Raw genomic sequence first — 12,030 nt, 5'->3', positions numbered from 1 at the left:
GGGGGGGGGGGGGGGGGGGGGGGGGGGGGGGGGGGGGGGGGGGGTGGCGGTGCCAGACAGGTTGGGCGAGGCCTCGCCACCTTCGAACCTTGGGGTGCCCCTTCATGACTTCGCTCTCTCTTCGTGCCTCTCCCCGGTGCTGTGCATGTCCCCCTACCTCGGCCAGGTGGCTTTAGTGATTGTTTTACTAGACAAAAGTATCACTGGAGATTATATTGGAGCATTGGATATAGAAGAATTTTGGCGTGTGGAACTCAGAAGTATATCTGTGGAGGGAGAGACTCCGTCATTGAAGCCCAGGGATGGGAGCTCTGCAGGGTTACATATCTGCCTTTTAATCCAGACGTGATTTTTCACTCTTGGAAATGTTTATGTCAGTACCAGAGCTCCCGCAAAACTTTTAAAGCGAGAATTAGAGCTTGAATCATACACAGGCATATTTTCACTGAGGTCTGTATAAATAGTGGAATGCATGTGTTTATTTCAAAAAGTGTTTACCAAACTAAACTGTATATAAAAGCATTTTGCAGACCATGAAATTTTACACACATGCATCACTACTAAAGAGAAGACCATTAAGCAAGCTTTAAAATGCGCTTTTCATCTAGTCTCTATTTTACTCAGAGTTCTTTGCAAAGCAAACGGCATCACTAGTGTAAGTGGGGAAATCAGTGCTGGTTGCCATAAATAGAGGGCAGGCACAACAGTGGATCCAAGGAAAACAAAACCAGGGGATTAAATTCTACAGATATCTTGCTGCCTGATGACCCCGTTCTCCCTTAGGAGATTAGCAAGCGTTAGAACATATTAGCACCAAATCCAGACTTCGCTTTGATGTTCAGATGGCAAAAGAGACTTCTAAGAGGAGTGCTTTCCTCCCAAGTGAGTCCGGTTGTGGGCGCTGTGTTCCCTGTCCTCCTGAAGTCACTGTTGGGGTTGGCCCTGGGGCCTGGGAGGGCGGCCGTGGGGCAGGAGTGAACACTCTACTCTTCCTTACACCGCCAGAGGAGAAGAGCACAGCAGATGGTGCTGGGGGGCAGGCACCATGTGGGGAGTCCAGACCCATTTGACCCTAAATTGACCGGAACCCGTGGGCAAATCCCTTCCCACGTCTGAGCCTCAGGGGTGAACTGACAAGAGGGGCGGATGGGAAGTTTACAGGTGCCCCCACCCCCCGGGGGGTGGATTACAGAGGGGCCAGGCTTTGAGCCCCCCCAGCTCCCATCTCGTGGGGCAGGGCTGTGTTGCTTGGATCTGCTTTACGCATTGTGTTTGCTCCTGAGATTTCACCTCCTCAAGGGCTGTCCTTTTGAAAGCAAGTGTTAAGATGATTCCTGTTGAGGCTTTCCAGCTCTGAGGCCATAACCTACCTCTGACAAAGCAGATCGCTCTGTTTTCTACTGAGGGCGCTCCTCCGCTCTCTCCTGCTCTAACCTTAGTGTTGGCTGCCTGTCCAGGTGAGTCCCTGAGACTGGTTCAGGGTTGATCCCGCAGGGAGACCAGGCTACCAGGCTCACGGTGTCCCCTCATGAGCCCTGAGGTTGCCCTGCTTGCTTCTTATTTTCCCCACTTCTACAGCGAGAGGGATGAGAGCAGCTCGGGGCTGTTTCTGTCGAAGAACAGTAATAGCGACACCCTCTTCCGCGCGCTCAGCTCCGTGCACACTGCCCAGTGCTTCGCCGGGCAGGGTCCCACTGGCCTTAAACCTCCTTGTGAGTCTGAAGGGGCCGGGGTTTTCTCCCTCCCCGTCCCTTCATCCCGAGCACAGGCTACAGCTAAGCCTTTCTGAGACACGAATGTCGCCTCGTTCACTCGGACAGCGCAGCTTAAATCACACGGACGGCAGCTGCTTATTCAGGGCGTGGCAAATCCAGCCTCTGCGCTTAGCCCTTTCTGCGTATGGCCTCGGCGGATCCTCGTAGCAGCCCCATGAGGCGGCTGTCATCGTAAGTCCCATTTCACAGAGGAGGCCACTGAGGCTCAGAGAGGTGACGTAACTTGCCCAAGGCCACACAGCTATAGAGCAAGCGTGTCTGTCAGGTAGTGCCTGGCCTGGTGAGATGCTGGGGGTGGCCCCAGGAGGGCCAGGACTGTCTGTTTGCAAAGTGGTCTGACAGCAGGCTCCTGCAGGTGTCTTAGCAGCCCTGTGTGCTGAGTGCGGGCGGTGTGTGGGCCAGGGGGACCTTTTGGGATCCTGACTCCAGAGCACAAGCGTGTGTTTGTTCTGCAAGCGTTAGCCTCCCTTTGTTGGCTTGCCCAGCATGGGGTGTGCCATGCACGGGGACATCGCATGGCTGGGGACGCAGTACGTCTTTGGAAAAGTCATGATCCTGTGACATCAGCCTTGCGCTCAGCGGGAGAGGCCCTCCACATTTGACAGATGAAGATCCGAGGCTCACAGTGGCAGTGACCACAGACACAGCCCTGCCACCATTTTACATTGCTTACCAAAATGTCGGGCACTTTGACATGCAGGGTCTCATTCAGTCATCCCAGGAGAAATTATTATCTCCATCTCATACTTGGGGACCCTGAGGCCTAGGGCAGTCACAAAGCTTTCTCGAGGGCACATAGCAGAGCCGGGCTGACATCAGGTCTTCTCTGGCCAGAGGCCCAGGGCAGGTGGCAGCTCAGGGCTGGCTTCGTGGGTGTGGGACCCTGTGCTCAGAAGGGGCCTGTACAAGGTTAGTGCTCTGCCATGGCCTTCTTGATATTTTAAATAATTTTGGAGCAAGGGTCCCACATTTTCATTTTTTGCTGGGCCCTACAAGCTTTGCAGCTGGTCCTGCAACAGTATGATCTTTCTGGGCCCTCAGTGGGAAGAACAGGGAGTTCCCAGCTTCACCCTCACCCGCTTCTTCCTCCTCTGCCTATCCTAGGCCCTGTTTGATACGCAAAATGAACTACGCACACACATCCCAAACTTCACCTTCAACCTGGGCTACTCAGGGAAATTCTTCCACACAGGTAAGTGGGCTTGGCCCCCACGAGCAACTTCCAGGGGCCCTCGGCATCTGGATCCGTGGAGAGCTGTGCCACGGGGGCAGCAGGTGGGCTGATGGGCCCACAGTAGGGCCACATTTCACCCTGGTGGCCTCCCCGCTGATCCAGCAGCCCACAGAGCAGTCAGCCCCAGGCGGAGGGCATTTGGGGGCAGCAATAAGACGACAACATCCCTCACTCATCCCTCCCTGTCCTTCAGGCTGTGCTGTCTTTGGGGACATCTTCTCCCTCTTGTCTCCCCCTCTCCTCTATCTTTTAAAATTATTTGTCCTATGTCTGCTTAAAAAAGTAATTGGTTGAATCTTAAGAACATCACAGAAATATATAGCATAGAAAGTGAAAATGCTCTCCAATTGTTCCTGCCCTGGAGATGGCCATTGCCATTTCATTTTCAAGTCTTAAGGGTCGAGGTTGAGGGTGTAGGTTGCATGGTTCATGCCTTCCCTCCTCTTTTGGGCTCTCCCAAGTTCCTCAAATGCTGCCCTTCTGGGCCAAGCAAGAGGGAAAGACCCCTGAGCCATCATCCGTAGTCAAGGTTCCCTGTAGGTGCCTTCTGCTTGGGCTACAGTGTGGAGAGCCTCTCTTGAATTCTAGGAAAAACCCTAATACTCTGCAATTCTGGGGGGAAAGTCTGCAGCATGGTCCCAAAGCCAAATAGGAGCAATACTGGGCCGTCTGAATGCATTTTTCATATTCTCGGCCCTCAGCATTTCAGGGGTAGTTTGAGTCATAGTGTGAGACAGGAGTAGACATCCTGTATATATACCAAGAGCTTCTCAGACCATTAAGTAAAAGACAAATGACAAATGGTGCAATACGCAAACAGGAAACAGATCAGAGCAGGCCTGTCAGAGCTGGGAGAAACCCTTGGGACCGTGGATTGCACACATGGGGCCCAAGGGCCCAGGGAGGAGAAGGACTTGGCCAAAGTCACCGCTTGAGTGAAGGCCCCACTCTGGACTAGAAGGCAGGGCCCTGGCCCGGGGTGCTGTCTGCTCCCACCTGGTGGCTCTGGTAACTCTCAGAGCAGCTCCTGGGTGGGCTGTGGCTGCGCGCTCCCACCCCTGGGCACCAGCCCCCGTTGGAGAGCCTCCTGGTGGCCGGGCTGAGCAGGCCCGCACTCTGGCTGCAGGTACTGATGCTGAGGACGCTGGGGATGATCTCCTGCTGTCGTACGTGAAGGAGTTCTGGTGGTTCCCCCACATGTGGAGCCACATGCAGCCCCACCTTTTCCACAACCAGTCAGTGTTGGCCGAGCAGATGGCTCTGAACAAGAAGTTCGCTGTCGTGAGTAAGATTCCCTGCAGGGCGGAGCTGGGGGGCCGGGGGCTGGGGGGTCCGGCCTGCTGGCCTCTCACTGCTGTTTTGCAGTTCTGACAGCATTTTATTAGTATCTTTACAGCCACTGTCTCTCTGAAGCCTCGCAAAGACCCCAGGAGGTGGTTATCGATACTCTCCCTTTTAGATAAGACACCGAAGCGCAGGGAGCCCACAGCAGCTAGGAGGAGGTCCAGCCAGGACTTAAATCCAGGCCAGTTTATTTCCTGAGCCCAAGCTCTATCTTCACGTCGGAGTGCGAGGCTCAGGAAAGCTGGAGCTGGTACTTGGGGAAGAGGGGATGAGGCCCAGGTACGGGCTCAGCCTGGGCCCACCAGCCAATCAGAGGCCGAGACAGGCAGGAAGAGCCCCTGTCCTTGCTCCTCACTCCAGGGTGCAGGAGGGCATGAACTCCGGGCTGAGAGTTAGGAGTCCCCCAGCTTGGTCAGTCCCGCACTCCCAAGACTCGAGACTTGGGGCCCATCCTTTTCCCTCCCTGGGCCTCAGCTTTCCCATTTGTACCATGAGGGCGTGGACCCACTGCCCTGCCATTCTAGCCTCTTGATTTCTCTCTCCCGTTCTACAAAGGGGAAATGAGACCCCGTGGGGAAGGAACCCCGTGCTCACCCAGGCCTGGTCCTCTTCTCCCCAGGAGCACGGCATCCCCACAGACATGGGCTACGCCGTGGCCCCCCACCACTCGGGTGTGTATCCTGTGCATGTGCAGCTGTATGAGGCCTGGAAGCAGGTGTGGAGCATCCGCGTGACCAGCACGGAGGAGTACCCCCACCTGAAGCCAGCCCGCTACCGCCGCGGCTTTATCCACAACGGCATCATGGTGAGTGGGCCCCACAGCCTGTGAGGTGGATGTGCACACACCGTGTGGGGAAGCGTGGCTTGCGTGCTCGGGCTAGGGGCTGCAGGCCAGGCTCTGCTGCCCCCCTCTGGCATCCAGCCTTTCCATCCCAGGGAAGGTAGGCTGCTGGTCTGGCCCTTTCCTGAGCTCCTTTTTAGCGTTCGTGATGGGATCAGGGGCTGAACATTTTTTAAAGGGGCCTCTGGTGAGGACTGGGAGGGTGAGGCCTCTGTCTCATTCATTTGCTTATTGAAACATTTTTAATGAGCTTCTACAGTGTGTCTGCCCCTGTTCTAGGCACTGGGGAGAGAAGTATACAGAACCAACGAGGGTCCCTGCCCTTGTAGACCTGACATTTTACTGGCAGGAGACAGTGTGCTCACAAATGTGTGACATATGTAACATATGGCCAGATGGTGTGGTGATGGGGCCATGGAGATCAGAGTCAAGCAGGGAAGGGAGATTGGGAGTGCCAGAGGAGAGGAGAAGCTATTTTAAATAAGGTGATTAAGAAGGGCCTTCCTAGGAATGAGCCATGCTGCTATATGAGGAAAAGCTTTAAAGCAGCAGAGAAAGCAAGTGCAAAGGCCCTGTGGTAGGCAGACTTTGTGCTAGGTGTGTTTGAGGACCAACTAGGAGGCCAGTCTGGCTGGAGGGGAGCAAATGAGGGGGACATGAGGTCAGGGGGTGATGGGCCAGATCATGTGGGCCACAGAAAGCCATTGGATGGACGTTAGCTTTTCTCTGAGATGGGAAGTTTTTGCATGGAGTGCTGTTAGGATCAGACTCATATTTTTAAAAAGATTTCTCTTGTTCTGGCTGCTGTGAGTTGCAGAGACTACAGGGGACAAAGGGGGAGGCAGGGAGACCAGTTGGGAGGCCACTTCAATATTCCAGATGAGAGAGTGGTGGTTCCATCAGGGTGCAATTTTTGGGATATGATCAGATTCTGGACTTACTTAGAAGGTCAAGCCAACAGGATCAACTAGTGATTGGAGGGTAGGGTGTGGGGGAGAGAGATGAGTCAGGATGACTCCCGGGTTTTTGGCCTGAGCCACTGGAAGGATAAATTGTTGACAGTCCAGATGGGGCATGTGTGGGAAGGCCAGATTTATGCTTTCATCTGTTCATCCATCTGTCCATCCAACCATCCATCCATCCATCCATCCTTCCCTCCTTTCTCCTTCCCTCCCTCCCTCCACTGGCCTCCTCTATACCAGGCATTCATATTCTCTCTGGGGATGAGGTGGTAACCAGAAAAGCAAGTTCCCTGCTCTCTTGGAGTGCAGTTTTATGAAAGGAGACAGAGAATCAACAGTTAAACCAGCATGTGACTGGGAGAACTCCCAGGCAGGTTCTAACGCTGTGATGGGGTTGCGAGGGTGACTTGGAGGACTGCTTTGCAGAAGGTCAGGGACTTTTGCTGGGCAAACATTCTCACTTGCCTATCTCTGTTACTTTGGGGCCTGCTCATTTTGTTACAGGCAATAGCGGCAAAGTTTGTGAAATGGCAAGGGCCCGTGGGCTCACTGGAGGGAATGTTGCAGGCTGCAGAAGGTCACAAGGGGAGAAGACCCCCAAGAGTGGGGGCTGTGTAGTCACACAAGAGGCTGCCCTTCTGAGGAGACACCCTGGCTGTTCTCCTGAGGGAGGGTCTTCTACCGCCGTCCGTGCCTGGAGATGCCATAGCTCTCCCCTGCCCCATCCCCAGGTCCTCCCGCGGCAGACCTGCGGCCTCTTCACGCACACCATCTTCTACAATGAGTACCCTGGTGGCTCCAGCGAGCTGGACAAGATCATCAATGGCGGCGAGCTCTTCCTCACTGTGCTCCTCAATCCTGTGAGTGCTCATAGCCCTGGGCTGGGGGTGAGGGGCCGCTGCCGGACAGCCTGTCTGCGGCCAGGGCTGGCTTTCCTGGGCCTGGGGAGGAGGGGGCGGCCGCCGGCATGAGGGCTGGGAGCGGGGCAACCCGCTGTGCCCCCCTGGCTCTGGCCCTGCTCTGCTCTGTGACCTTGGGAAGAGAATCCGAGTTGTCTTTCCTTTTTCCTTTCAGAATCTTGTACTTCAGTGCAATGGTGTGAGCATTTTGGTCCGTGTTCTCTTTCCAGTCTTTGTGTGTGTGTGAAAATATATGGATGTTATGTACTAACATACATAGTAAATCATTAATCTATAAGCTATATATGTCTATATACATATATTTTGAAATACATATATTTTCAACTATTCATCTGAGCTTTCTGGCCCTCTCTTTCCTTATCTGTAAAATGGCAATTATCACCATGCTTTAATACCATTAAGTAGATATCCAGTGGTGGTGGTATTCAGCTTTACGGGACAACCGAGCCCTCCTTGTCTTCCATGAACACCCCACCAAGAAAATACAGAAGAACACCCAAATGACCGCGCAGTAGGTCAGCCTCCCATTTCAGGGTTGTGATAGTTGGTGGTCAGTCAGACGTGGCTTCACCTGACTGTGCCTAGGCCAAGTCACACAGCAAGTTTGCTGACGGCCCCAGTGAACCTTGGATGGGTCATAGAGTGACTCTGCAAAGCTGCGGCAAGACCAGAAGGGTCCAAAGCGGGGTGGAGGGTGAGGGCTCAGATGCTGACCAGCCCCACCCTCCGCCTCCCTCCCCTGGAGCAGATTAGCATCTTCATGACGCACCTGTCCAACTATGGGAACGACCGCCTGGGCCTGTACACCTTCAAGCACCTGGCGCGCTTCCTGCATTCCTGGACCAACCTACGGCTGCAGACGCTGCCCCCCGTGCAGCTGGCCCAGAAGTACTTCCAGATCTTCTCCGAGGAGAAGGACCCGCTCTGGCAGGTGGGTGGGTGGGTGGGTGCCGTGGTGCAGACATGGGATGTCCCAGACACACGGCGGATGTGGGCTTGGCCCTCACACCCTCATAGTCCCTCTTGAGTGCAAACCAGCACGGGCACACTCGCTTGTTGTCACATGCGCATGTATGTACACACCGCCCACGCAGATGTGCACGCATGCACGCTCACACACACCTTCCAAAAAAGCATTACAAGACTGTAAGTGAGCAGAGTGTAGGTCAAGTGCAGATCCATGCAACTGCCTGGCCTGGTTGGACTCTTAGTCCTTTATACCCTTTCTCATGCTAGAAGGCTCTGTACCACCGGAGAGGGGACTGATGGGAGGTCTTGGGGGGCAGTTCTTGGGGAAGTCTTCCCCTGGGGGCTGTCAAAATCTGGAAACAGAAGCTAAGCTGGAATGGAAGCAGTCTCATAGTTCAGACCAGGGGTCCACAAGCCCCAGCTCATGGGCCAAATCTGGCCTGCAGTCTGTTTTTGTAAATAAAGTTTTATTGAAACCCATCCACACTCATTCTTTTTTTTTTTTTTAAAGATTTTATTTATTTATTTGAGAGAGAGAATGAGATAGAGAGAGCATGAGAGGGGGGAGGGCCAGAGGGAGAAGCAGACTGCCTGCTGAGCAGGGAGCCCGATGCGGGACTCAATCCCGGGACTCCAGGATCATGACCTGAGCCGAAGGCAGTCGCTTAACCAACTGAGCCACCCAGGCGCCCCGATCCACACTCATTCTTGTATGTACTGTTTAGGGCTGCTTTCATGCTACGACAACAGAGTTGAGTAGTTGTGACAGAGACCAGGTAGTACTCCAGCCTAAAATAGTCACTGAGCACTTACCGAAGATTTACTAACCTCTCCAGAGAAAGCTTGCTGTCCCCTGGTTCCGACACAGCTCATCCAGTTAATTCAACAAGTGCTCGTGAGCTGCTATTGAGTGCCAAGCCCTGGGCTGAGTGTTTTGCTAGGACTAATTGCAAGTGGTCGCTGCCTGCTAGCAGCTCGGTGTCCTGAGGTGGGGATGTGACAAGGACACACGTAGTTACTGTACCTGGCAGTGCTGTAAGAGCTGCATATCCATGTGCAATGAGAGTCTGTTCATTGGGTTTTGGGCCACCCCCTAACATTCCTTCCACTGTTGTTTTAGGACCCGTGTGAGGACAAACGCCACAAAGACATCTGGTCCAAGGAGAAGACGTGTGACCGCTTCCCAAAGCTCCTCATCATCGGCCCCCAGAAAACAGGCAGGTCTTTCCACTCTTGGCCAGCGTCCCCCACTGCCACGGAATTCGGTGTCTCAGCCATGGAATTCTGGGGACCACCTTGCCCTGGCTCCACTCCCCAGTAATCTGCCCCCCTCTTTCCCAGGAAGTGAGAGTGAAGTTGGGATGAACTGCCTATCAGTATGGAAGTGGGGAGGGGGCGGAGGGTGGGTGTAGAATTTTCCTATCTGTCCTGAACCACACCTCAGGGAGCTCTGTTTCTGGGGGTCTCTGAGTCTAAGGCAGACAAGCCCAGATCAGCTATTCTGCACATTTGAGCAGTGCCAGGTAAGACTGGTTCAGTGCAAAGGGGACTGCAGTCATGTTTGCCAGGGGTACAAGAGGGAGGAGCGGTGATAAGCTTGCTAAGTGTTTGCCATCCACACACACTGTGAACCACGAACGGCTATGCCCATTTTACAGATAAAAAACTTGAGGCTCAGAGAAGTGAAGTGACCTCCCCTGACACATTCAGTTAGGAAATGACAGGTCTAGGTCTTGAACCCTTATCTCTCTGACCTCCAAAGCTTATATTATACTCTTCAGGAAACTAAACTCTATAGTCTCCTTCTCTTCCAAGACGTCTCATTATAGCATACAAACCATAGACTCACACACAGGAAAGGAATGAACTCTCTAAAGGAGGGGAGGAGGGGCTAGGTCCTGTACTGTCAAGTAGGACAGAGTGTGAGTGGGGAAGGGTGACCAGAAGGAGAAGGCATTTGAGCCAAATCTCTTAGCCCTTCACGAATTTCACATCACTAGACTGCAGGGTCTGGAGCTCCCTTTTCTTTGAGCTCCTCCCATGTGTCAGAGGACAGAGGCCCAGACCTGGAAACCATCTAGTTCTGGGATTATGAGAAGACACCAGTGAACTGGGCATGGCTGCTAGAGTACAGTACATGGGTGGGAAGGATTCCGAGGCCAAGTTCTTGTTTTGTATTTCGGATGCCATGATAGGTTAGTGATGTCTACAGTGGATGCAGGAGTTGGGGTGCCCACACGCATGCCCTGTATTTGCTGTCCTGGCCTTCATAAAATTCTTTGGATTGCACAGATACAGAAACTAAGCCCCAGAGAAGGCAAGGGACTTGCCCAGGATCTCCCAGTGAGTCATGGAGAGCTGGAGTCAGAACCCAGAATCCCAGACTCCATGTTTGTGTTCGGGGCTGGGCCCTGGTCTCAGCTGCCTTCCATCCCTGCAGGCACCACGGCCCTCTACCTGTTCCTGGGCATGCACCCGGACCTCAGCAGCAACTACCCCAGCTCAGAGACCTTTGAGGAGATCCAGTTCTTTAATGGCCACAACTATCACAAAGGCATCGACTGGTGAGTGGCCCTTTCTGTCCAGAGCTGGATGGGAGCTTGCTCTCATGGAGTCTGCCCCAGAGGAGGTCTGCTCTGCTCACAGTAGGAAGCAGCTGGCCCTTGCTCATACACAGCTGAAGTTCCTGTAAACAGAGACAAAACTCAGTGACCCTTGCATCATGATGTTGGAGCCTTATCACAGGCGGGACACTTGAAGAGGAAGCCCTTTGCCCCTTTTCGTCACCACCTGGGGTCAGAGACTGCTAGAAGTGGGAGCCAGCACCGCCCTTGCTTGCAGGAAAACCACCTGAGTCCCAGAGGAGCACAGGGACTTGCCCAAGGTCCCAAGAATTGGGGACAGAGCAGGGGCTAAACTCCAAGTGTTCTGACCCCGAGAGCTGCTGAACTTTGCTTGCCTGATTGCGGAGCAGGAGGTGTTCTTGCGAGCCCTTCAGAGGCGGCTTGCTGGCCTTTGGGGACTTGCCTGGGGAGGTGGTGGAAATTGCAGCTTCCCTCCAGAACCTGTCACCAGACATTAAGGCGGCGGCAGGGGGGGGTGGGGTGGCCTTCGTGGGGATAGTTTTATGCTCCAATTATGTCAATTGGCATCTTTCTCTACTATTTGCCTTTTCTTTCCCTATACATGTATTACTCTTGTTTATTATTTTCATGTCAGTGGTTTACCTAGGTGGAGAGATTATGGCCATTCTTCTGTTTATTTGTTTTCTTTCCATACTTTTTTTCTTTCTCTTTTGTCTGTCTATTGTCTGCCTACCCCTCACTGCCCACCTGTCTCTATCTCTAATATGTGTACTATCTCTTGTCTAAAACCCACTGTAGCCAGATGTGTCACTGGAAGTCACCTTCTCTCAGGTTTTAGGGAGGTAATATGGTGCGACACCGTACATTTAACAATACTTCCAGCAGGGTCTGGGGCAGCACCCCATCAGCAAGTACCCCAGTAGCAAATACATGCGTTAATATGTCTCTAGCGAAGTCTGTGAATATTTACACTAAGATTAATAAGTCGGGTTTTGCTGCCAAATGGCTTTGCTATAAACTTGAGAGGAAAAGCTTCTATTTTCAGAGCTTTCTCCATTTAGGTGTTAGAAACAATGGCCTGTGGGTGTACAGATGCTATTTCGTAAAGAAAATTCAGAAATACACTTGAAACTAATATAACACTGTATGTTGACTAACTAGAATTTAAAATCTAATAAATAAGAAAAAAATGAATAAAATTCAGAAATAGGAGAGAGCTAGCAATTCCTCAGCCCCATTCCCAAGATTTTGATTTTGTAGGTAGGTGTAGGGTGGGGCGAGGAATCTCAGAAGCCCCACCTCCCTGGAGTAACCCTGTCTCCCAGGATATAGTAGGGATCCTACACCCTCACCTAAGGTGGGCCTATGGGCTTTGATTCCCATGAGCCCCTGAAGTTTTA

The 12,030-nt window shown here is 52.9% G+C and overlaps 1 protein-coding gene across 3 annotated transcripts in view; it reads left to right on the top strand.

The window, feature by feature from the left end:
• NDST1 (N-deacetylase and N-sulfotransferase 1) overlaps positions 1-12,030 on the top strand; it is a 59,760-nt gene that overhangs the window by 39,888 nt on the left and 7,842 nt on the right. For all 3 annotated transcript variants that reach the window (XM_021700902.1, XM_021700910.1, XM_021700915.1), the window contains exons 4-10: positions 2,880-2,967; positions 4,136-4,290; positions 4,973-5,158; positions 6,888-7,016; positions 7,825-8,007; positions 9,166-9,262; positions 10,486-10,609. In XM_021700902.1, the coding sequence (XP_021556577.1) occupies positions 2,880-2,967; positions 4,136-4,290; positions 4,973-5,158; positions 6,888-7,016; positions 7,825-8,007; positions 9,166-9,262; positions 10,486-10,609 (962 nt within the window). The remainder of the gene's footprint in view (positions 1-2,879; positions 2,968-4,135; positions 4,291-4,972; positions 5,159-6,887; positions 7,017-7,824; positions 8,008-9,165; positions 9,263-10,485; positions 10,610-12,030) is intronic.

The sequence above is a fragment of the Neomonachus schauinslandi genome, chromosome 7, assembly GCF_002201575.2.
Source record: "Neomonachus schauinslandi chromosome 7, ASM220157v2, whole genome shotgun sequence".
Lineage (NCBI taxonomy): Eukaryota > Metazoa > Chordata > Mammalia > Carnivora > Phocidae > Neomonachus > Neomonachus schauinslandi.
Note: the sequence above shows the minus strand (reverse complement) of the source record. Positions and strands in the feature narration are given on the sequence as shown.